The 24,884-nt window shown below is 52.9% G+C and overlaps 1 protein-coding gene across 15 annotated transcripts in view; it reads left to right on the top strand.

Annotated features, from left to right (window-relative positions):
- The window catches only part of PLEC (plectin), a 59,921-nt gene that overhangs the window by 9,232 nt on the left and 25,805 nt on the right, over positions 1–24,884 (top strand). For 2 of the 15 annotated variants that reach the window (XM_084747871.1, XM_084747881.1), the window contains exon 1: positions 15,105–15,819. The exons of 6 other annotated variants lie outside the window; for them this stretch is intronic. In XM_084747871.1, the coding sequence (XP_084603997.1) occupies positions 15,279–15,819 (541 nt within the window). In that variant the 5' untranslated portion in view covers positions 15,105–15,278. Of the gene's footprint in view, positions 1–12,300; positions 12,451–15,103; positions 15,820–21,528; positions 21,847–23,276; positions 23,493–24,884 lie in introns of those variants that run through there. 7 more of the 15 variants (XM_084747872.1, XM_084747875.1, XM_084747877.1 and 4 more) reach the window with 6 other exon arrangements.

Consider the following 24,884-nt stretch of genomic DNA (forward strand, 5'->3'; position numbering starts at 1 on the left):
CAGGTGTGGTGGTACATGCCTTTAATCCGAACACTAGGGAGACAGGGACAGGCGGATCACTGTGAGTTTGAGGCCAGCCTGGTCTACGAAAGGGAGTCCAGGACGGCCTGGGCTGTTACACAGAAAAACTCTGTCTCAAAAAAAACTTTAAAAAAAAAAAAAAAAGAACAGCCTTTCATTCTGTGACCTTTGGATTTTATGCTATGATTTGAATGGCTTTCTTTTATTGAAAAACAAAGCAAAAAACAAAACCAGGGGCTGGAGACATGGCTCAGTGGTTAAGAGCCCTTTCTGCTTTTCCAGAGTTTGGTATGCAGCATCCATACCTGTAGGATCACAATAATAGCCTGTAGCTCTAGAAAAGTCAGTGTCCTCTTCTGGCACCCGCACATATGTATGCACATACAGTGAGACACACATACCTACAAATAGTATAAAAACAAAAGCAAGCAAAGCTTTATTCCCAGCACTCGGGAGGTAGAGGCAGGAGGATCTCTGTGTGTTCAAGGCCAGCCTAGCCTATAGATAGCCAGGACAGCCAAGGCTGTTACACAGAGAAACCCTGTCTTGGGGGGAGGGGACCAAAAAACAAACACATGCATCTGTTTATTTTCTATTGTTAACTTGTTTGGAATTTTGGGGGTGCTGATATCATAAGAGGTTTCAGGGTCTAGATGTGTGTTCACGGGCAACAAGGAGTATTTTAAACATCTTTTCTCCCACTAAACTCGGCTTCTGGAGAGCAGGATCCACAACTTGTTGCATCTCTGCATCCCTGAGCTAAGCCCCACCCCCTACTTGCTGGATGCACAGGTGGACTCCAAGCTGGACCCCACAGGCACTCCAGTTTCCTGAAATGAAAGACTCCGTAGTTGCCATAAGAGTCTGCTGAGGTGGCAGTGGAGATGGAGAGCAACTGGGTGGAGGTAGCATGTCCACATCAGGGGAATAAGAGTGGCGGGTCGGCATTGGGCATGCACAGCTGACATTGGGATAGGGATGTGTATAGAGAGCCAAGATGCCAAGAAATGTTGGATTGAGCTTGACCGGGGACAGTTTATTTGGAGCCAACTGCAGGAAAGACCTCTTGCCTCAGACCCTTTAAGTCTAGGGACAAAAAGGATGCAGAACACAAAGTGGAGAGGGCTACCTGGGCATGGGGCTCTTCTTCCTCTTCTTCTTCCTCCTCCTCCTCTTCCTTCTCCTCCTCCCCCTCCTTCTAGATAAGGTTTCTATATAGCCTTAGCCAGCCCAGAACTCCTATATGAAGAATAGGTTGACCTGCTTGGCTTTGCCTCCCTAGTGCTGGAATTAAAGGACTGCAACACCACAACCAGTTTGAGCATCAAGTCCTGAGAGCAGGCAGTCCTGGGAGCAGTGGATGAGGGACTTTAGGAGCCTTGACCAGATTTTTTTTAGGGTGCAGTCAGATTCCAGACACCTGGGAATGTGTGGGAGGCTGCTGGGGAGCATAAGCTGGTGCGAGATGATGGTGGTCCCAGTGTGGCTGGGGGGACAGGCCTTTCGGGCTCCTCCCTCCTGAGCTCTCTGCGGGGCTTGGGTCCTGGTTTAGCCATGGAAGAGTCCTCTAAGCCGGGCAGTTGGCTGTTGACAGGGACATTTATTGTTTTCCCAAGGCAAAAGGAATCCCTGACCCTGGAAGAAGGAGGAGGCCATTTTGCTGCCCTTCTTTGAGATGAGGCGAGCTTGCAACTGACTGATCCTACTTACAGCGTCTTGGAAGTCTAGCACCCCTGTGTCCCTTGGTGTGTTCATTTAGTCCAGGCTGGCAGGGTTCCTTCTGGTACAGCGTTTTCACAAATCTGTGTCTTCCCTCTGTGTCACAGAAAGTCAGGCCACTAACCCAAAGTGCCTGCCACAGGACTTTTCTGGTTAATCTCTTTCCTCCTGACTCTGCAGGGGCAGCTGAATGGACTCATGAGTCACAGCTAGGCAAAAGGCTATCTGGTCACACATGTGGCTTTCTTTCCAGAGCATCCTGTCCAGACAGTGACACTCCCTATGTTGGCATCATTTTGCACACTGAACAAACAGCCTATGGCTTTCCCAAATCACCAAGGCTGGTTCCTGTTTGCCCAACTGTTCCTTCCTCAATTTCTTTTTCTTCATGACCTTTAATAGGAGCTACAAGAAGAAGCTGAGCTGTAACTGCTTGGAAATCTCTTCAGCTAAATATCCTTGTTTGTTGCTTACAAATTCTGCACCCAGCAGGAGAACACAACCCAGTCGACTGTGGCTGCTGCATGACAAGAGTCACCTTCTAGTATCCAAGAATATGTTTTCTCATTAATTATTTCTTCTTCCTCTTTTCCTTTTTTTTTTTTTTTTGCGGGGGGTGGGGTGGGGTGGGGTGAAGAGGGGTGACAACATGGTTTCTCTGTGTAGCCCTGGCTGTCCTGGAACTGGCTTTGTAGATCAGGCCGGCCTTGAACTCAGAGATCTGCCTACCTCTTTCTTCTTGGTGTAGGATCTTACTATGTTCCCACATCCCTATTTCACCCTCCATGTTTCTAACAGCAATCAGGTCAGACAGTGCTAGGCCTTTTCTCTCATATGCCTCAAAATTCTCCAGTTTCTGCTTATTGCCTAATTTTAAGCCATTTCCATATTTTTGCTTTGTTTTGTTATATAGCCCTCGCTGACCTCGAACTAGCTATGTAGACCATGTTGGACTCAAACTCAGATATCTGCCTGCTTCTGCTTCCTAAGGGCTGGGATTAAAGATGTGCACCATGGCACCTCCCTTCCGTTTCCACATTTTCAGATATTTGTGACAGCAACACCCCACACTTCATAATAGTTACTGCATTGATTTCTGTGGTCCTTTGAGATCACAGCAGGCCAGACGTCCAAAATCCAAACCGTAGTGTGTCTTTTTCTGGAGGCATCTGGGAAGAACTTGCGCTCCCTTTGGCTGCACTGCTCCTTCCAGGCTCTGCCTGTGTCTTTCCTCTTCTCTCATAAACTCGCTTGTCCTTACACTTGGGACCACCTCAGTCACCCAGGTTGACCTCGTTTTTGAATCTTACTTGTATCTGTCTCCAAGTAATGTCACATTTATGAATTTCAGGGACATAGATGTATGTTTGGGAGTCTACAATTTAATTTCCACTTCAAATTGTCTCTTCTAGTGTTTGATTATGTAGAACGTAAACATGCTTTCTCTGTGTTTGTTTTTTAAGACTCGTCTGTCCCATGTTTGTTACTGTGCTTTCCTTGTGACTATGATGTAGTGTAATTAAGTATTTTAGGCCTTTGTAACTATTTTTTCAGCAACTAGGGATTAAAAATTTTTTTGTTTTGTTTTGTTTAATGAATGAATGTTTTGCCCCCATGCATGTCTGTGCACCACTTGCATGCCTGGTGCCCTTGGAGGCCAGAAGAGGATGTCAGTTCCTCTTGAACTGGGGTTACAGATGGTTGGGAGCCACCATATGGGTTGGAACTTCTGAGAATAGAGCATGGGCTATCTGGGAAATCAGTGAATGCGACTAACCACTGAGCTATCTCTGCAGCCCAGCCAGCTAGGACTTTATCTAAAAAAGGTATCTAGTGAACCTTAGTGTGTGTGTGTGTGTGTGTGTGTATGTATGTGCATGAATGTGTTTTTGTTTTGTTTTTTTGTTTTTTGTTTTGTTTGTTTTTGAGATAGAATTTCTCTTTGTTGCCCTGGTTCTTCTGGAACTCTGTAGACCAAGGTAACCTTGAATTCAGATCTGACCACCTCTGACTCTGACTCCTCCTCTTCTTTTTAAAAATGGACTCTTTTATCCAGGCATGGTGGCACACAACTATAATCCCAGCACTTGAGGAGGCAGAGGTAGGCAGATCTCTCTGAGTTCAAGGACAGCCAAGGCTGAGAAACCCTGTCTCAAAAACCCAAACCAAACAAAAAACAAAATAAAACAAAACCACAAAAGAATCCCTTTTTTTCAGATTGTTTTGTGTGTATGAGTGTTTTACTTGCATGTGTATCTGTGGAGGTCAGAAAAGTGAGTCAGATCCCCAGGAATTGGAGATCCCAAGTTCTGGGAACTGAACTTGGGTCCTATGCAAGGGCAGCAAGTGCTATTTACTGTTGAGCCATCATCTCTCTAGCACTGACCTTTGTAACCAACTCTTTGTTTTTTTAAGATGGTTTCTCTACTTAACTTTGTCTGTCCAGGAACTCACTTTGTAGACTGCACTAGCTTTGAACTCACCAAGATCTACCTGCCTCAGCCTCCTAAGTGCTGGGATTAAAGACATGCACCACTTCACCTAGATGGTGTAACTTTTTTTTTTTTCCTGAGACAGAGTTTCTCCTTGTAGCTCTGGCTATGCTGGAATTCTGTCTGTAGATCAAGCTGGCCTGGACAGGGATCTGCCTCCCTTTGCCTCCCAGGTGTCAGGATCAAAGGTGTGCATCACCACTGCCCAGCTGACCTTTGTAACTTTTTTTGTTTGTTTGTTTTTCCAGACAGGGTTTCTCTGTGTAGCCTTGGCTGTCCTGGACTCACTTTGTAGACCAGGCTGGGCCCTGAACTCACAGAGATCTGTGAGCGACAGGATCACCTGTCTCTGCCTCCGGAGTGCTGGGATTAGAGGCGTGCACCACCACGCCCGGCTCCTTTGTAGATAGAACACGGATAGCTCTCTGTGGCACGATTTACATGGTCACGTTCCTTCCTATGGTAACATCCTGGGCTTATTCTTCATTGTTATAACAAAATACTTGAGACTGGGTATTTTACGCATGGTGTTAGCCAAAAGGCTTAGAAGTGGTTGAGACTGAATTTCATTTTTTCTTTTTTCCCTTTTTAGACGGGGTTTCTCTGTGTATCTCTCTGGCTGTCCTGGAACTCCCTCTGTAGACCAGGCTGGCCTTGAACTCAGAGATCTGTCTGTTTCTGCCTATGAAGTCCCAGGATTAACGTGTCGCCATTGCCTGGCGAGACTGGGTATTTTAATAAAGAGGCTTGTTTATTTAGCTCAAGGTGTTGGAGATTGGAAGTCTAACAGTAGATGGCTTCATCTGGTTGGCCTCTGGTGAGGAGGGAAGGCCTCTGGGCTGCGGTAGAGCCTGGGAAATGGCATCATGTGGGAGAGCTAGTGGCTGTGGAAGAGAGAGCCTGGGACAACCGAGCTCATTGAGAACAGTCTGCTCATGCTAACCTTGTCCCTCGAGGGAGGGCACCCCTGGGAGACAACATTAATCCTCTTAAACAGCTAATTACTTCTCTTCTGGTCTGCTGCCTCAGTCTCTTTACCTCAAGGGGTTAAGCCTCAACATGAGTTTTGATGGGGACAAACCACATTCAGGCAATAGCCGTGGACACATCCGATTAAACCACTTCCCTGTCCTGGAACATTGAGGCTATTATCAAGTTTTGTTTTGTTTTTCTTTTTCTTTTAAATTGTAACCTGCTGGCAAAAGTACTTACTCCTAAGCCTAATGACCTGCATTAGTCCCCAGGGCCCACATGGTGGAAGGAGAGAACTGACTTCTACAGATTGTTCTCTGACTTCCACTACTCTACCACACACATATAAAACAAGCAAACAAACAAATAAATATTTTTAAAAGAAACTAGTATGGTGAGGAACTTTGTATCAGTGTCATTGTCATATCTGTGACTATTGTTAAAATTACTGATTTTTGACAGGTGTGGTAGCACATACCTTTAATCCCAGTGCTCAGGAGGCAGAGGTGGGCAGATCTCTGTGAGTTCGAGGCCAGCCTGGTGTACAAATCAAGTCTAGGACAGCCAGGGCTACACAGAGAAACCTTGTCTCAAAAAACAAACAAAAATTCTGATTTTCAAAATTGAGGCTTTATTTACACTAAATTGCAATTATCATGTTGGTAAAACTCTGAACGTCTGGATCTCTGAAACTAGTTGATGAGATAGCAAACAGATGAGTGAAGTGTCCGTCAAACATAGTATGTAACCAAGCAGGAAACAAGTGCCATCCTCCTGTGTGCCCGCTTAAGGAGCAAGGGCAATGTATTTTACTTATCAGTGTGAAAGACCACCAGAGTTAAGGATTGATGGAAAAGCCAGGGTCAAAGCATGTATGTAGGATGTCATCTTCTACGTTGAAAGACAGAAAATCAAGATCAAAATAGGATTTACTTGCTTTTTTTTTTTTTTTCCATAAGGAAACTGGAGGAATGAACAGGAAGTGATTGTATTTACACTGTGTTTGGGATCTCAAAGAGACAAAATCAGAAGAAGACTGTTAACTCTCTAGTGTTACTATTTGATGCTGGGTGGTAGTGGTATACATCTTTTTTTTTTTTTTTGGTGGTTTTTGCCTCCCAACTACTGGGATTAAAGGTGTGCGCCACCACTGCCTGGCTGTGGTTCATCTTTACTGCCAGCACTTGGGAGGCAGAGGCAGGAGGATCTCTGTGAGTTTGAGGCCAACCTGGTCTACAAAGAGAGTCCAGGACAACCAGGGCTACACAGAGAAACTCGGTCTCGAAGAAACAAAACAAAAAAGATTTAAGTGACTAGCCTCCCCTCCCCACCACCCATCTTTTTTTCCTTTTTTCCTGAGACAGTGACTCTAGCCCAGGCTGGCCTCAAACTCTCCATGTAGCTGGGGATGACCTTAGACTTCCAATCTTCCTGATTTGTCTACTCAAACATGTTTCTTGCTTTGTTTCTTAAACCCCCTCCTCCCCTCCAACTCCTGGTGCTGGGGATCAAATCCAGGGTCTGTGTACGCTGGGCAGATGCTCGGGCACTGATGTGCATCCCAAGCCCTTTGTCCAAATACAGTTTAATTGCTCACATTGGCAGCACACATTCTAAAATTGGAACAATGCAGAGAATAGTAGCATGGCCCCTATGCAAAGATGACATGTAAATTCATGAAGTGTCCCACGTTTTAAAAAGTAAACAGCACTCGGGAGACAGAGGCAGGACGATCGCTGTGAGTTCAAGGCCAGCCTGGTCTACAAAACAAGACCAGGACAGCCAAAGCTACACAGAGAAACCCTATCTCGAAAAACAAAAACAAAACAAAATGAAAGTAAAAATAAAATAACAGATAAAAAAGTAAACAAATGTTAGGATAATTTTTAAGATGTTTGCTAGTATTGCAATTGTTCCTTTCTAGGAGTTCTGAGAGAGTGGACGCCTACCTGCCCAACATCTAGTGTCATAGTCTCAAAAAAATAATACAACCATTAAGTGAGTAGTTGAGGTAAATGAGAGCAGAGTGTTGTACTCAGGTCGGTTTGCTAAGCAAAGTATCTGGGATGTTGGGCAGCCTCGCCCTGCGTGCGGCTCATTGACTCCGAGTCAGCTGGGTGTGGTGGCTGGAGCCACTTGTACCAGCACCCTAGAGGGAGCGACAGGTGGGTCTCTGTAAGTTCCTGGCCAGCCAAAGATATGCACAGTGAGACACACATATATATCTTGGGTCTTCTTTCTCTTTTTCTCTTTCTTTCCTTCTTTCTTTTCTTTTTCTTTTTCTTTTTCTTTTTTTTTTTTTCCTGAGACAATCTCACATAACTCAGGCTGACTCAAACTCATTTATGTGGCTGAGGATGACCTTAAATTCTGATCCTCTTGCTTCGTCAGACCTCCTGATTGCTAGGATTGTATAGGCATGAGTCACTACACTGGATTCTTGGAAAATGTATTTGAATCCAAAAGTCCAATGAACTCTGACTTTTCCCCCTGTTCCCCCCACCGCAACCCCCCCCCACACACACACACAAGGTTTCTTTGTGTAACCCTGGCTGTCCTGGAACTAGCTCTGTAGGCCAGGCTGGCCTTGATCCCACAGAGATCTGATTGCCTCTGCCTCCAGAGTGCTGGGATTAAAGGCGTGTGCCACCACTCTGATTTGTTTTGGCCAGTGATAGTTTGGGTGCTAAGAGGAGTAATAGCCAGTGCAGAAGGTTCTGCTGGGTCCTGATGCTGGGCAAACAGCCACACTTGTCTCTCTCCATTTGTTCTCTCACACTCCCTTCCCCACAGCCTCCCATAGGCGTTGCTGGGGGTAGGATGGTATCTGAGCCTGCCCTTGTGATTTCAAAGGGACATTACCCTCGTATTAACAACATACATCTTGCCTGATTTACAGGTCCCACTCTTTTGCCCTTTTTAAAGTCTCAGGATATAGCCAGGCTGGCCTCAAACTCACAATCCTTTTGCCTCAGCCTTTGAGTACAGGGATTACAGATTTGGGCTACTGTGCACAGCTTACTGGACCATGTGTGGTGGTGGTGGGGTGTGTGTTGTATACTTGTACTTGGACATGTATGTATGGTGTACGTGCCTTTGTATGTAGTCCAGAGTTCAATGTGTAGTATCTTTCTCTGTCTATATTCTATATTATGATGATGATGATGATGGGGTGTTTTTTTTTTTTTTGAGCCAGGGTCTCTGTGTGTAGCATGGCTGTCTTAGAACCACTCTGTAGACCATGTTGGCCTCGAACTCACAGAGATCCCAGTTTCCCTAGTGCTGGGATTAAAGGTATGCTCTACCACCACCTGGCTACCTTATTATTTTTGAGACAGGGTTTCTTACTTCTCAGGAGAGTACCATTTAGACTAGTCTGGGTAGCTAAGGAGCCTTGGCTTTCCTCCTGTCTCTACCTACCCAGTGCTGGGGTTATAGATGGGCCAGAGTTCCTGGCTTACATGAGGAATAGAGATCTGAACTGAGGTCCTCATGTTTGTGCAGCAGGCATTTTACTCAGGGACCCCCTCCCCAGCCCTGCCCTTTTAAAAAAATTCATCTTAACTGACTGAGTTGTTAAAGGTTGGGTAGTAGCTCAGTGGCCCAGCTCTTGACTAGCACACGTGAAGTCCTGAATTCTGTCGCCAGCGCACCAACACACGACAAAAGCAAGCCAAGAGACACATGAGCTGACAGTGCTTCAGAGATCATCTATGGTTTGGTTTTGTTTTTTTAAATTTATTTATTGAGTCTGGCGTGGTGGTGCACGCCTATAATCCCAGCACTCGGGAGGCAGAGGCAGGTGGATCAAATGAGGCCAGCCTGGTCTACAAAGCCAGTCCAGGACAGCCAAGGCTACACAGGGAAACCCTGTCTTAAAAAAAAAATTTAATTTTAACTGGGCGTGGTCATAGTGCACACCTTTAAGCCCAGCATTCTGGAGGCAGAGGCTTGTGAATCTCTGTGAGTTAGAGGCTAGCCTGGTTTACAGAGCGAGTTCCAGGACAGCTAAGGCTGTTACACAGGAAAACTCTGTTTCTAAAAACCAAAAAAACCCAAACAACAACAGTTAAAATTTTTTTTGTATGTATCACTGTTTTGCCTACATGTCTGTCTGTACACCACTCATGTGCCTGGTGCCCAAAGAGTCCAGAAGAGGATGTCAGACCTTCTGGAAATGGAGTTTACAGATGGTTAGGAGCAGCCACATGGTACTGGGTCCTCTGAAACTTGAGTCCTCTGAAAGAGCAACCAAAGCACTTAGTTGATGAGCTATCTTCAGCCCCATTCTTTTATCTTAAAAAAAAAAAAGCTTATTTTATTTTATGTCTATGTATGGGCACCATGTGCGTACAGTACCCGTAGAAGCCAGAAAAGGCATTGGATCCCTTGGAACTGGGGTTACTGATGGCTGTGAACTGCCCTTTGGGTCCTGGGATCCAAATCCAGGTCCTCCGCAAGAGCAGTAAGTATCCTTAGCCACTGAGCCAAACTCTCACCCAGATTCCCTGCCCCCCCTTAATCCTGTGGTGAAGTAAGCAGTAGTGGTGGAGTTCCTCAGAAATATATCTCTCTAGGACTTCATTGCTTTATTAGGTCCATATTTCCTGTGATGACAGCTTAAGGAGGTGAACAAGGGAGGGGTTAGTGCCAGGAAGCAGGCAGGGAGGCCTTCCTGCAGAGGCCTGGGGATGGGGCTATACTGAGTCTGTTCCCCTAGGGTGGAAGGTATCTACTGATCTGATCTCCTGACGTCACAGGTCACCCTGCACAGGATCAACTGGCCACTTCCCACTAACATAACCAGCGAGCCCCAACAAGAAGGCTGCCATCAGGGACTGACAGGGTTGGAGATGGCTTCAAAAACAAAGGGACTCAAGGGGCAACCCCTCTGATGCACAGGGTCGGAGGAGGCAGGGCTGGACCAGGGATTCTTTCTTGGCTTGGTCCTGTGACTAAGCTTGGTAGGGGTCACAGGGCATGTGTGAGGGAGGGTTGCTCTACGTGCAGAGAGGAGGATCTGGCTTGACCTGGGTCCTAGAGTCCTCTGGGAGTTCACTCCTTTCTTGGTATTCTCAGAAATCATCAAGAGGACTTGGCCTTGTCGGGAATGTGTGTCCCTAGGCCAGATGACATGATGGGACTCTTAGTCACCATGGGAGCGGTGTCAGGTCAAATTGCCCAGGCCTCTGAAGATGGCTCGAACAAGCTAGAGATTGTGGGTTGCCTGCTGTGTCCCATGCTGGCGGCCCCGCTGCAGTGAAGGTCCCACTGCCTAACAAAGCCACGGGCTTTGTCAGGAAAACTCTGTAACCCACACTTGGTTGTCAGGGACCTAGAACCATGAAATCTGGGCAGTGAGGTGGGTGAAAGCTGAGCACTGCGGTTGGGGGCCAGGCCATCAAACAAAGATGGGAAAGCAGGCCATCCTGCCTTTGTGCCACCACCCTGCTTCCTCCCCAAGGCCATTTCTCTTGCCCGCAGGCCCTTCTTAATTTCCTGCCATAAGATCTGCCTGTTCTTGGGGCTGGAGAAATGGCTCAATAGTTAAGAGCACTTGTTATTGCAGAAAACCAGGCCTCAAAGCAAAGTGGACCGCTCTTGAACAGCACCTGAGCTTAACCTCTAGCCTGCACACACTCCACACAGACACACAGATACACACTCACACACACACTTTTCTTTTGAGACAGGGTTTCTCTGTGTAGCCTTGGCTGTCCTAGACTCGCTTTGTAGGGTGAATCTTGGCTTGTCCCGGTACAACTGAGTAAAAAGTAGAAATTTAAGAGGGGATATTTAGAAAGCTGTGTTAAATCTTTACTGTTTCCCTCAAGTTTGGAAACAAGTGTTTCCTGAAACCCACCTATGCCCTAGACTGGCTGAGTCCCACAGATGGCAGGAATGCGGGCTGAGGGGTTCAAAGCCAGATGGGACAGATGCCTGGACTCTTAGTCTGTGTCTGTGGGTGCCAACCTTGCTCCTGTTCCATTTTCATGGCCTCCCTGGCTGTGACCTGACCCATAGTAGGCCTGCCTGCAGAAAGATGGGCGCTCTGAGAGATGCCATCTTGACAGTATATGAACCTGAGAAGCCAGCAGAGGGCCTCGGGTGAGAACAAAGGGAGAGCGTGGCCTTGGTTATGACAGAGACTAAGGCCGACTGCAAACATCCTGTAGAGGTCATCTCTGCCCCTCACTGTTTACCCAGCACAGAGGACCTAGGCTGTGCATGGCTTGAAATGGTCTACATGTTCACGCATGACTTCCTGTGGGACATAGAAGGAGGTAGAACCGATCTCCTTTTGCTGTCATGGGCAGCCTATTTAGGAGGCAGGTGGTTACTAACTGTGCTGGTGACCTCTGTGGTGGTTGGACCAGGACATCTGTTGCCTGCTTCTTGGTGGTGGTACAGGGGCAGACCACTGCTAGGAGTTGCATATCATGCTGGATGACATTAGAGGTGGTGACAAGAAGACTCTTAGAAGAGTAGAGTCAGATAACCTCATGGGGATGGCTGTGAGGGATAGTGACCCCGGAGTTGTGTCCCGAGCCACAAGGTTGGTGGGTGGTGAGATACCACCGAGCTGGACAGACAGGGCATGCTAAGAACGGTCTGGCTGGAGAGGCTAGGGCAGAGAGGCATCTTGAGCCTACGATGATGGAGTGACCAAGCATCATTTGAGAAGAGATCGGATGGGACAGAGCCGAGGGAAGGGGCACATTGCTGGTTGCCCTCTGGTTTCGTCTATGGGCAAAGCTGAAGGTTGTAGGTCTGGACTGTGTGTCCTCTGCAGAGAGTGGCTACGTGGCCGAGGCTTCGGTGTGAGGGACAGGCTTTGTGCAGGTGCAGCCTGCAGGCCATTCCCATGGCTCTCAAGGTAGCAGAGGCCCTGGACTGCGGGGCTGGCAGCGCACACACACTTGGCTGGTGTCTGGGTAGTCTGGCTGGACTTTATTGGTTAGGAAGCGCATGCTGGCCATGTAGAAGGGGAGGGGCAGTGTGGTGCATGGCCTGGAGCATGCGCTTTGGGCAGCAGTGTCCTGAACATTGATTAGCAGAAGCCCCGCCTCTGTCTAGCAAGCCCTGCCCACACTTCCCAGCTCCTCCTTCAGGCTGCAGTGCTGGCCTCGGGCAGTGCGGTGCTGTGCGGTCCTGGACACAGTGGCTGCAGCACACCGTCCTCAGCCCCTAAGTGAAGACATGGACCCCTCGAGAGCCATCCAGCATGAGATCAGCTCCCTCAAAGGTACAGTCTGGAGGAAGCTGGCTCTCAGACACTCGGTGACCTCTGACTGGGCTCAGCATCCCACGGGGTGACAGTGAGGGTCAGCTGTAACATTGAAAGGTGCTGAGCTGGAGATAGAAGACCCCAGGCTCGTGCCCTTTCAGGTTTCCTCTTGGGGCTGGGTGAAGGGACCTGCAGCAGCAGCCCTGCAGCCCTGCAGCCCTGCTGTGAGTACTGCGGCAGCAGTACAGTGAGTAGAAGGGCGGGAGCTTGGCCCTGGAGCAGTCAGCCTGCACTCCTCCGCCTAGGCCAGATGCCTCACAGATTGGCGTATGAGGGGGCAGTGTGGGCCTGTGGGGACCTTCATGCCCAGGGCACTAGGCGCCAGACGGGCTGGCCCTGGGAAAGGCCACACTGTGGCTCTTTGTCCAGGGCTGGGGGGCTAGGGACTGCCCAAGGGCACTGTCTGGTTGCTCTGGAAACCTGAAGGGGCCGCCCAGGGAGTGCTGCCTGTCTCTGTGCTGAACCAGCAACTTCTCAGTGTTTCTGCAAGGTAGGGTAGAGCACCAGGACACGTCCTAAGCCCGGGGACTCTGAGGACAAGCAGACCCAGACCAGGGTTCTGTGTATGCGTGTGCACGTGGGAGCAGAGGTGGGAGGACATGTTGTCGTAGGCTCCTCCCTACGGTCTCAAGCCTGCAGGTGTTCTGGCTGGTGGGAGGGAGGAGAGCTTCACTACCTGCTTCTTGTGGTGCTGGGAACTACTGCCCTCTCCTGCCTACGGGTGGGACAGGGATGGTGGCTGGGTTGAATTAGTTACTGTAAGGGGACCCACGTGGGCCTAGGCAGAAGCTTCAGGTCCAAGGGCTCAGGGGACTTTGGATGTGACTGGAGATCATTTGGGCATGGTGATGAGTTACATATTGGCTTCGTGGGTGTGGGATTGGAGATCTGACGGGAGTCGGTGAGGGAATCAGGTCCGAAAGAGAAAGGGAATGCTGCATGCGGATGGGATGAGTCCAGGTTACTGTGGAGAGGGGCAGGCCGAGTGAGTAGGAACTTGTTTGGTCTTAGAATGGGGCTGGCACTGGTCCCAAAAACTAAAACCTTGATGCGGAGAGTCTTTAGGTGCTGCAGGGGTGGGGGTGTGGTGGCTAGACACTCTTGGTCTTGGAGAGCAGCCTTAGTGCTGCCCCGCCCTCCCAGGGCTGGGCTACTCCGGCCGGGCCCCCTTCCTGCCCAAGCCTTGCTAGGGGCGTGGCACAGGCAGAGCCCTGCCGCAGTGAGCCGGCTGAGCTGGCCTCGGGGAAGGCTTTGGGAGCTGTTGGCTGAGCCTTCAGAGTTTCCACCCGCCACCGGCCCTGTGTCTGTATGTTTGGAGTCTGCCGGGGCGCCATGGTGACAGCCCATAAACCCGCCCCACGCACTGCTTTGTTGGCTGCCTGCCTGCCGCTGGCCAGCGCCTCCCACCGCAGGATCCCCCGCCCCCGCCCTATTTATAATCAGTTCCTGGGTTTGCAGTGCTTGGTGGGAATGGGTGTGTCCACCTCAGGAGAGCCTTAATGGCATGGGGGGCTGATGGGACACAACATGGAAAGTTGAGGTATTGGGTGGTGGTAGCCAGCACAGGCTATATTTATGCTGGACCCTCAGTTGTGAGAACCCAGCAGAGTTGACAGCTGTGCTAGGAAGTCCTTAGGGCTTGTAATAGTTCCTCTTCCTCTCACTTTGGTCCCTGATGGTGTCCTCATGTCCTCTCCACAGCACCTGCCCCTCTGGCCACAAGTGGACACTCAGGCTGCCTGGGGGTAGGGAATTTTTGGATGGCAGGGGCCACCAAGCCTGGGGCTTGGTGTCAGGGACTTGGTGACTTTGATTTCATATGGCAGCTGGGAGCCCCTGGCCTCCAACAGCTGCGCATGGAGGTGTGGGTGGGTAGAGGCCTCACCCAGAGCCCTCCACCCTGAGCTCTCTTCAGAGGTTGTAGGCTGGAAAGTAGCTTTGTTTCTTGACCCACCCTAATCTAGCCTGGCAGGGGAGCGTAACATTCTGTGGTCATTTGGAGAGAGGGGCACTGTCCCCTCTCTGATGGCCAACGGCAGTGGTGCCAGCAGCCAACCATCTGTGTGTTCTGGCTGCTGCCCCCCTGCTCTTCTCCTTCAGGTCTCTGCCCAGCTACCACACCCCCAGATTCCTCTCTGTACCCTAATCTTCCTCCTTTGTATTCTTCCCAGTTTCCCAGTTCCGGCAGCTCATTCAGATAGCCTTGAACAGATCACACCCCACCCCCATCACAGCTCGGGGGGGTTGGGTGTTATCCTTACCATGAGGACCCTCCTGCCCTCTCTGCTCCCCATTTTCTGCCCATTCTGTCATCTTCTGGTGGGGCGTGGTGGTTCTTGATCCGTATTACACACCACCGTGCCCTTTCACAGCGTTGGGAACCTTGAAGAAGTGTTTTAGAAACGAATGGAAATTCTGATATTGGAGCTATGTGGCCCAGGAGGGGAGGGGCAGTTTATTGGTGCCCCCCACTCTTCAAGGGGCCCTGCCTGTAGTGGGTGGGAGGGGCCGCCCTGCTGCTGAGTCAGAGGGGGCCGGCCCAGGCGTCCTGGAGGGCGGGCAGGCGGGAGGCTCAGACAGGCAGCCTTGCCGGCAGGAATTCACAGAGCAAGGCTCTGGAGCTACGCTGCCCCTGAGCCTGTGCCCTTGTGCTTAGTACCGGAGCCTGCCTGCCCACTTGCCAGTGGCCCCTGCCGCCGTCCTGTGCCAAAGGAGCCTCATCAGCTTCCTGGCTGTGCCCCACCTGCTGTCCTCACTCTGTGCTGACCGGCAGGCTTCCAGCAGCCATGGTGGCTGGCATGCTCATGCCGCTGGACCAGCTACGGGCCATCTATGAGGTGCTCTTCCGTGAGGGGGTGATGGTTGCCAAGAAGGACCGGCGACCCCGCAGCATGCATCCCCATGTGCCTGGAGTCACCAATCTACAGGTCATGCGTGCCATGGCCTCGTTGAGAGCTCGGGGCCTGGTGCGGGAAACCTTTGCCTGGTGCCACTTCTACTGGTACCTGACCAACGAGGGCATTGACCACCTACGCCAGTACCTACACCTGCCACCGGAGATCGTGCCTGCCTCTCTGCAGCGTGTGCGCCGCCCTGTTGCCATGGTGATGCCTGCACGCCGTCGCTCCCCCCATGTGCAGGCCGTGCAAGGTCCCCTAGGCTGCCCTCCAAAGCGGGGGCCTCTGCCAGCTGAGGACCCCGCCCGTGAGGAGCGGCAAGTCTATCGCAGGAAGGAGCGAGAGGAGGGGGCACTTGAAACCCCTGTGGTGTCTGCCACCACCGTGGGGACCCTGGCCAGGCCAGGCCCAGAGCCTGCTCCAGCCACAGGTCAGCTGCATTTTGGCTCCAGGCTGTGAGGGGTGGGAAGGGACTGTAGGTGTTTTGGGGTGCTGGGGCTTAGGTGTGGTGGGCAGCACAGTGTGTGTGTGTGTGTGTGTGTGTGTGTGTGCGTGCGCGTGGGTTCTGTTCACATCAGCAGGTGGCGCCCTTTCCGCCTGAGGGCGCAGGGTGTACTAGCCAATGGACCCACGTGGCTTGTTCTCCTCCAGGCAAATCCTGGTGGGGGCGGGGCCTGTAGGCCCAAGACTGGCAGGACCAGCTGTTGGCATAGTCCTGTTTGTACCCCTCTCAGGCACTGTCCTTGCCCTTGCCCCCCCCTCCTCCTCCTCTTGCCCCCAGTGGCCTTTAGAGGCCCCTCTTTTCAGAAGTGGGCGTGTGCAGAAGATCTTTGGGGATGGAACTGGCCCCGCAAGCAAACCACTTGTCCATTGAGGCTTGGGTCTTCCCCTGTGGCCAAGTGGCTCAGATTCTGTATTACATGAATAGTACTGAGGGCTCCCATGACTGGGTGTTTGGCATGCTTGGAGTTGGCCATGATCTGGAGGTGGAGTGGCTCTAGGTGAGATGGGAAGAAGGGCAGAGGCCAGACAGGAGCACTGCCTGGGAGGGCAGAGGCCAGGGCATGGGGGTGAGGTTTTTTTTGTTTTTTAAATCCAGTTAGGAACCAGATCTTAGAGGATAGGGCAATGCCCTATTAGCCCCAGGGCTGCCAGAAATCACTCTGTTTGTACCCCTGTTTGTGCCTTAAGTCCTTATACCAGCAGGACATGGATAGGTTTATGTGCTCTACGCACGGTACTTGTGCAGGCGCTCTCAAGGCACGTTGCCCTTTATGCCTGCTGAGGGCATCCTAAACTGCCCCCGCCCCCCACCCCCACTGTTACCCATGTAATGCAGGCAGGCACCGCAACTGCCTCTTTGTGGCTTAGTACATGGGGAGGGGCGTATTCCCCGGGAGTGGAGAAGGGAGTCTCGAGTGAGGGGTAGACTCTACTCTGGGCCGGCACAGCTGCCTGAGCAGAAGCCTCAGTCCTGGCCTTTCTGCGTTGGACTTCTGTGGCTTGTCGGAGTAGTGAATGCAGCTGGGAGGGCCAGGGAAGTTGAAGGTGAGGAATTGCCTCTGGTCTCTCTCCATGGCCTTAGGCAAATCAATGGCCTCTCCAGCCTCCCAGTAACCCTGGCTGTGTCTCAGGCCTTTCCTTTTGGGTGTGGTGAGTGGGAGGGGAGCCCTCCCCTGCTTTTCTTGCCTTGCTTCCTCGTCCTTGTCCGGGCTGGGCCAGCAGTTGGCAGCAGGACTAGGAGGGGGTTCTGGGTGTGGCTGCAGTGGGCAAAGAGGGGGGCACCCTTCCTCCCCTGTCTCTGATGGAGGTGACTCAGCCTTCCCAGCCACAACCGCCTGTGGCAATTCAGAGTTTCCAACAGGAAATAAGCTCCAGCTTCAGACTGAGTCAGGGCCCCAGGCGGATTCCCCCCCTACACCCTCAGGACTGAGCTTGGGGCTCGTGGTGCTGGGTGTGGCTGGTGGCAGGGACATTATGGCTCCATATACAACCGGGGCAGATCCTATGCCATCTAAAATCCCAGCACTCGGGAGGCAGGCAGAGGCAGGCAGATCTCTGTGAGTTCGATGCAGGTGGATCTCTTTGAGCTTGAGGCCAGCCTGGTCTACAGAGTGAGCCTGAGCTCCAGGACAGCCAGGGCTACACAGAGAAATCCTGTCTCGAAAAAGAAACAAACCAAACCAAACCCAACAAAACCCAAACCAACAAGCAGTGAGCCACAACGATTGGCACTCTCTATGCACAGCCAGCCCCGCTAGCGGGTTATATATTAAGTATGTACAGCAACAGTGCTGTTCACCAGCGTGGTCCCAGTTAAATGGGCTAGCTCTGTCCATATAATTCTGCCCAGGGAGTCAGAGACATAGCAGGATGAAGTGGGAGTATATCTCCCACCCTGCTCCCCCTCCAATCTCCAATCAGCACACTCATGTGGAGGGGGTATCATATCTTGCAGTACAGATGAAGGCCCCCCCCCCCCCCAACAAACTAGGTGAGGAGAGTGAGGTAGGATGTGGCTTTCGGAGCAATCAGAGAGCTAAACCTTATAGGCGAAGAGAAATTGGTCAGCGAAGAGAATTGCCACAAGGAGGGAGGCAGCCACCGATGTCCTTGTTATAAAGTTGTTGGAATGGTGTATGTATGTGAATTTCATTTTAGCCCCAAAAGGTAGTATTTTGGCCTGGCTCAGAATTTAGAACCAACCCAGAAGTGTTTGGCGCAAAGAAGTCTGAACATTCTGTGGCATGTGCTCGTTGATACTAGGCTGCAGGAAGGAATATGACGAACTCTTGAAGGTTTTCCCCAAGGTTGTGGACCAGTCAGGTTTGCGTTTCCCAGGTAACATAGAGCTGGATGGAAGGAAATGTAGACTGTTAAGAGATGTCACATTTGCTCAGACGAGAGGACTGAGATAGCTGGGGGGGAGGGGGGACGCGATGGGGGTGGGGGTGGGGTCGGGGTGGGCTTGGGTGAGGGAAGGGGCCAGCTTTGGGGGCTGAGGGGATGTGAACCGTGAAGGAGGAGTAGAGAGAGGCCAGCAAGATGAGAGGTGCTCAGCAAATAAAGGTGCTCGCTGATAAGTCCGAGGACCTTAATTTGATCCCTGAACCTACAAGGCGGAAGAAAGAAATTGACGCCCATAGTTGTCCTCTGAGCTCTACATGATTCTGTGGCGCGCGCACACACACTACCTAGATAAATAAATATATAAATGTGCCTGAAAGGGAAAAAAGTTAAGTGGAGAAACTCAAGGGCAAGGCATGTGACTCAATAGTTGTGTGTTTGCCCAGAGTGGTCAGGGTACTGAGTTTGATCCGTAGGACCGTGAAACTGGCGTGTGTTTGTGTATGCGTGCACCTGGGCACATGCAGGGCTCTGCACCCATGTGGTTACGTGGAATGTGCCTCTTAGCATATGGCTGTTTGACATGTGGGTGGGTGGGGAAGCAGCGCTCAACGGGCAGAGAGAAGGTATGGAGGGAAGTGTAGGCTGTGGGCCGGGGTGGGCTGTGCCTGGCAGGGTCAGGAAGGAAGACCTGGGAAGCGCCTTGGGACTAAGGCATCGATGCCGGTCCCCAGGCTTGGTTTCTGTTGGTCTGGCTGACTTTAGGGACCCTTTAGTCAGGCATGAGGAGGAGCTACTGCCGGGTGTTAGAGGCCAGGGCATGAGCAAGCCCTCCCTTTGCTTCCCACCCCTTCCCTCCTTCCTGCTTTCCCTTCCTCTCTGCTGGCTCTGGGAGCTGCCTACCCTGGCCGGCAGCTATGGATAGGTACAGCATGGAGGAGCTGATCCAGCTGGGCCAAGGTAGGGCACAGCAGCAGTGGAGGCTTCAGGTAGAGGGTAGCAAGTAAAGGGACACCAGAGTCTCTAGCTGAGACTGGTGGGGGTGGGGGTCGGGGGTGGGGCTTGGGTCAGGTCCCTAAGTGGGAGATGGACTGGGTGTTGCCTACTGGTCGTTCTCATGGCCACAGGTACCACAACTTGGGATGGCATGGTTCCAAACAGCTAGCTCAGGGTGTATGGAGTGTGGGATTGGGGGGTGGGGGTGGGGAGCAGGCTAAGTGGTAGAGGGGCTTCCCAGAGACAGAGCACTTTGCTTTGGGGGACTAGTCACTGAGAAGCTCTGTGGTTCTCTCTAAGGAGCCACACCTATCTCTGTTCCTGCTCACTGCTGGAGCAGTGGTCTCTTTGGCCTGCCCGTGGGACTGCCAGTCTCCTTTCCCCTACACCCTCATCCCCCCAAGTTGGCCCAATCTCTGGTTGCTCAGAACTGACCGCCATAGGCTAGTGTTCTTCAGAAATGAGTTTCTAAAGTCTGATCCTGGAAATCATGCGGCAGTGGTAGGTCCAGCCGCCTCACGCCTCCCTCTGCTCAGTGTGAGCGGAGTGCCCCCACCTCGGCAGTCAGGGTCCAAGGCTGGTTTGCTATGCTGACAGTCGAGGCCATATATGTTGGAGAGTCATTTGACCCTGTGGAATCTCAGGCCAGCTCCTCACTATTACCAGCGGGCGACCTCCCCCCCCCCCCCCCGTTTCCTCATCTGAATTGGGTGCTCACAGCCCAAGACTTTATAGGATTTTAATAAAATGGCACTAGCTCAACAAAGGGATTGTACCAGAATGAAGGGCAGACTTCAGTTCCACAGCCATTTGTCAGTCAGGATCCAAGGGCCTGGCCCAGCTTCTCAGGAAGCGCTGGGGTCCAGGTCGGGATGGCAGATGGCGGATGTGTTGTGGGCCTGCTTGCTGACCTATGGACACTGTGCCTCCAACAGACTAGGGATGCAGGGAGCCTGGGGAGAGGCTTCCACATTCTGTAATCCCTGGGGTACCAGGAGAGGCCTGGGGTGGGAGGTGCAGCCTGATGGGCCCAGGTGAGTGAATGCCCACGTGGCTTACGCCCCAGTTTTGGTCTGCCTGGGTCTCTGACTTGTCGTTTGACCTTGGAGACATAGCCCTGTCTGCACTGGGGCCAGGTGTTGTGTTCAGTGACTTGGACAGAGCTCTCTGGGAGAAAAGGGATTGGTGCCTCTTTGGCCCATGTGGCATCTCCCAAGAGCACCTAGAAGTTGGGCAGGACATGGGCAGCACCCTCTCCCAAGGGAACATGAGGCCAAGTCCACTTCTGTCTCCGTCCATGGTAGGTCCTGATGCCAGGCACCTCCTTATTTTAGTATCACCACCCATGGGAGCTGGGGGTGGGGTGGGGTGACGGCGCTGGGGGGGCTAAGGGTTGTGGGGCCGCCCAGCCAGATGGGACTCCAGTGAGCCTGGGCTACATACGTCATGTACTAAGTCTGGACAAGTGACGGGCCTTGCTTGCCCTCCTCGGATATTTATATCCCCCTGGGCCCCCTGCCCATTGCTCCTCTCCCGTCCTCCGACTTCTGCTGACAAGGCTGGAAAGCTGTGCCCTCCTCCGGCCTCACCACTGCAGCTGCAGGCCCGCTGCCTCAGAGGGGCTTGTGACCCTCCCCACGCCCCTCACCCGCTCCCTGTTGGCCCCCCGTGGGCTCCTGCCGCTGTCCCCAATGAAGATCGTGCCCGGTAGGTGGGGCCACCCTTCAGAGTCTTTTGGGAACCCGGCTAGGCTGGAGGCCGTGGCTCTTGTCTTCTGCATACACCCGGCTGGCTACCTAGCCTCACCTGGCCTCTCCCTCAGATCCTGTTTAAGACCTCACCTGGAAGCTTGGGGCTTGTGAGCAGCCCACCCATTTCAGTGTGGTGGGGTCAGTGGTAGGCCTCGGGGGAGGGCAGTGAGAGACTAGGCACTGACATCTTTCAACCCTCTATGCTTGGTGGCTGTTCCCAGAGGGCACCCTAAGAAGTAGACTGAGCGCTCGGGTCCTCCTCCTGATGGGGAGAGGGAGTGCTGGTTAGGCTTGACTTGGGAGGGAGGACCTACATTGCCTGTACCCAGGCTAAGCCGGGGGGCTGAGGCTTGGGGAGAAGAGCTACAGGCCCCTCCTCCTGGCGGGTGTGGCTGTGGGGACGCAAGGGTTAAGGTTCCAGTTAACCTTGAGCGTCGGTGGCTCAGCGTAGAGACAGCTGAGCTGGGCCCTGTGGGGAGTGCGGGTGGGGAGCGGCCAAGAGCCACAGGAGGGAGGAGGCTGGGCGGAGGCTGGGCAAGAGCGCGGTTGGTGCCGAGGGGACTGTACATTGTCCCCCGGCTGAGTGCAGATTGTACAGTAGTGCAGTCTCTGAAGGCAGGGCAGGAGCAGACAAAGTGGGCTCTGGTTCCTGGGGCGCCCCTTCGCTCACCCTCCATGCAGGGAGGTGCTGTCTGACTTCGCAGCAGCTGGTCCCTGGTGAGGACGGCTCTGCCCATTCTGTGTGGCAGCCATGGAGCCGTCGGGCAGCCTCTTTCCCTCCCTGGTAGTCGTGGGTCATGTTGCCACCCTTGCTGCCGTATGGCACTGGCGCAAGGGGCATCGGCAGGCAACGGATGAGCAAGGTAAGCACCCTTGCCTCTGCCACTGTCACGGGCCACCGCCCCTGCCAGGAGTCTGGGGCGGGGCACGGGGTGGAGGGTCCGCCTTCCTCCCGCCCCTCGCCTTCCCCTGAGCCCTCCTCTTCCTGTTCCTGAATGGAAATACCAATGTTTGTGAAAGCTGTTGTCTCCCCTGTGCCTACTCTTCTTTGAAGACCCTGTCACTTCCTAGGGTGTGCTGGGGGGTAGAACCTTGCGGCTGTCTAGCCTGCAGCAGGTCCTGGGCAGGTGAATGGGAAAGAGGCTAGGGTGAGGTCTGGATTAAGGTACAGGGCTATGGGAATGCCTACCTTCTAAAGAAAGTCCCCCCCCCCCACTCACCCCCTCCCTTTCTCGACACAGTAGTGCGAAACCAGAGTGGCAGGTTCACAGGCTGATCTGGGCAAGGCCACAAAGCCTGCCCAGTGACCTCCCTACCCACAGAGTGTACGCTGAGTTGCACAAAGGCAGTTTGTCTGAGTATCTTCCAACATGACATAGGACCCAGAACCAGTCGTGGGGGAAAGCAGTTAGGCTATGTCCTGCCCTCTCTTCAAAGTCATCAGTTCTTGGGCTATAGTCCGAGGTGGCCATGCTCACCGCAGGATGGGGTGGGGCTGAAGTGAACGGAGCCTGGGACAGTCCCTGGGGATTGGGCAGTTCTGCACCAAGGCTTCTGGCCAGAGGGACTGTCCTCTTGAGACGTACCTCAAGCCAGGACTGATGGGCGTGTGTTTGTGGCTTGGTGCCCCCTAGCGGGCGTGCTAAGTCTTAACGTCCAGCGGAAATTCTCCGGGACTTGGGTCCTCAGACCGGGTGTTCCAGGCGTGGCTCTAGGGTTCCCAGAAGCCAGTGAGTCATCTGTAATCAGTGGCATCCAACAGAGTATTAGGGCTTCTTCCCCTTGGAGAATTTTTTGGTTTGGGACCAGACGCTGGCTCCTCCTCCCCGGGCTCAATTTTGTTTCTTGTCACCACATTGAGGGAAAAGGGCTCCCCGTGTCGTGTCCCCCTTTGGTTCATTAGGTGCCTTGCAGTGGCAGGTATGGGTGTGGTCGCCCGCAGTCCTGTACTCTGCCCAGCGCCTCAGCTGATCCGGTTCCTTGGATCGGGTGACTCTTGCATATCCTGCTGAAGTGGCACTCCCACAGACACGAGTCGGAGGGTTACCCTGAGCGTGGGAGGAACCCTGGAAAACTCCGATGACTGGAGAGTTCCCAGACCCTTTTGACCTAGAGGGCCCCTGCACCCCGGTTGCCTCGAACTCCCCTCGAGCTACTTTGCTCCCTATGGGCTGGGGCGCGGCTTCCTGGCCCACACTGGGCGGGGCGCTTGCAACAGGGGCAGGTTCGCCGGGTCTGGGCATTGCGTTCGGTGGGCGGGGGCGAACGTGGAAAGCCACGCCAGGCAGGGCCTTCGGCCTTCAGCCTTCAACACAGGCAGGGAGCACGGCTCCCGTGTCGTCTGAGAGCAGCCCAGGACAGCCTGGGCTCCTGGCAATGGCAGGGACGTGGGCGGCGAAGGGAATCTTCACTTTGCAGAGGGAGGTCCTGCTGGAGCGTCCTTGCTGGCTGGATGGCGGCTGCGAGCAGGTCCGCAGGGGCTACCTGTACGGGCAGCTGTGTTGCGTAGGTGGGTGCGGCCGCTCGGTTGGTGGGCAGATCTTGAATTTGTGATAGGGTGGTACTTGGCTCAGGTACAGCCCCGCCTCCAAGCTCCGGAAACACCTGGGGAGGAAGGCAAGATTTTCTTGCTCTGGGATAGGTTTTCCTCTGGAGGAGGGGGATGGTAGTAAGTGGGCGGGCCTGGGGGTTTTCCGGGCTTGGTTCTTTAGCTGTGGGTGACGATCCCCGAGCGGAGCAGGCGCTGAGGCTGGGGCTCTGGGCCCTCCCACTTATGCTGACCTTGGCCTCCAACGTTCTCTTCCTCTCTCTCTCTCTCTCTCTCTCTCTCTCTCTCTCTCTCTCTCTCTCTCTCTCTCTCTCTCTCTCTCTGTGTCCAGGGAAATTGACTTGTGCTGAGGGCCAGCTGCTGTCTCAGATGTGCAACACAGCATTGGGGTGGGAAGTGTCCCTGGGACCTACTGGACAGGTGGGAGGGCCCCCTAAGTGTGTCGCAGCATTTGAGGGCACGTCTGGGCTCTGCCCAAGTTGGGGCTGGCCAGCTTGGAAACAGTTATCTGCGGGTTTGATAGCGAGTAGGATGAGCAGGGGAGGGGACTTCTCCAGCCAAGGCCAAGGGGCAGGGCAGAGTTGGGAGGGATGAGAGGAAACATGAGCTTTGAGACCCTGAAAGACCTTTAAGGAAGGACACCCCTGGAGACGAGCTGATGCTCAGGGAAAGGGGTACCCGGGGAGGTGGGAATCCCTACCTGGAGCTGAGCCCACTTCCCAGACAGCATCCTTAGAACATCGTAGTGGCAAAGAGGAAGATGCCGGAAAGCAGTTTGGCTGGAGCCTGGGTTAGGGCTCATGTATGTCTTGGATGTCAGATCCTGTCTCCCCGACATTCTAGTGTCTTCTTGTTTTCTTGGGTTCCTGTGCTCAACTGCTGGCCTATTTCCAGGAGCCTGTGCGCTCAGCAGAGTGACAGCTCACATCAGCAGTGCAGGCACTGTTGCACACCTTCTCTGAAGGGTTTGCTTCCTGGCTGGGACGTTGCTGGCCTGGTCTTCCAGGGGTTCCCAGAGCACAGACCAGTGTAGAGTCAAGAGTTGAGGTTCAGAAGACCTCTTGGGTGGGAGGAGTCATTCCCTGGTGGGTTGTGGTGGTTGCTAGGCTATGGGGGAGAAAGCTACATGGTCTTGTGTTCGAGGCTGAGGAGAACCCTCAAGTGTATGACACTTGGCAGAGAGCACTGTGCTCTCTGGGGTTAAGACTTAAAGCTTTCCTAGTACTAAATAATTTAGGCACTGGCTTCTACTCCGCCCTACAGAGTTTTGGTGCCCTCTCGTGGCCATTAGGGGCAGCAGCAAGGGCAGCATAGGGCAAACTTTTCCTGGAATAGAGAGGGCTTAGCCTCTGG

This window comes from Acomys minous (assembly GCF_964271855.1).
Source record: "Acomys minous genome assembly, chromosome: 12".
NCBI lineage: Eukaryota > Metazoa > Chordata > Mammalia > Rodentia > Muridae > Acomys > Acomys minous.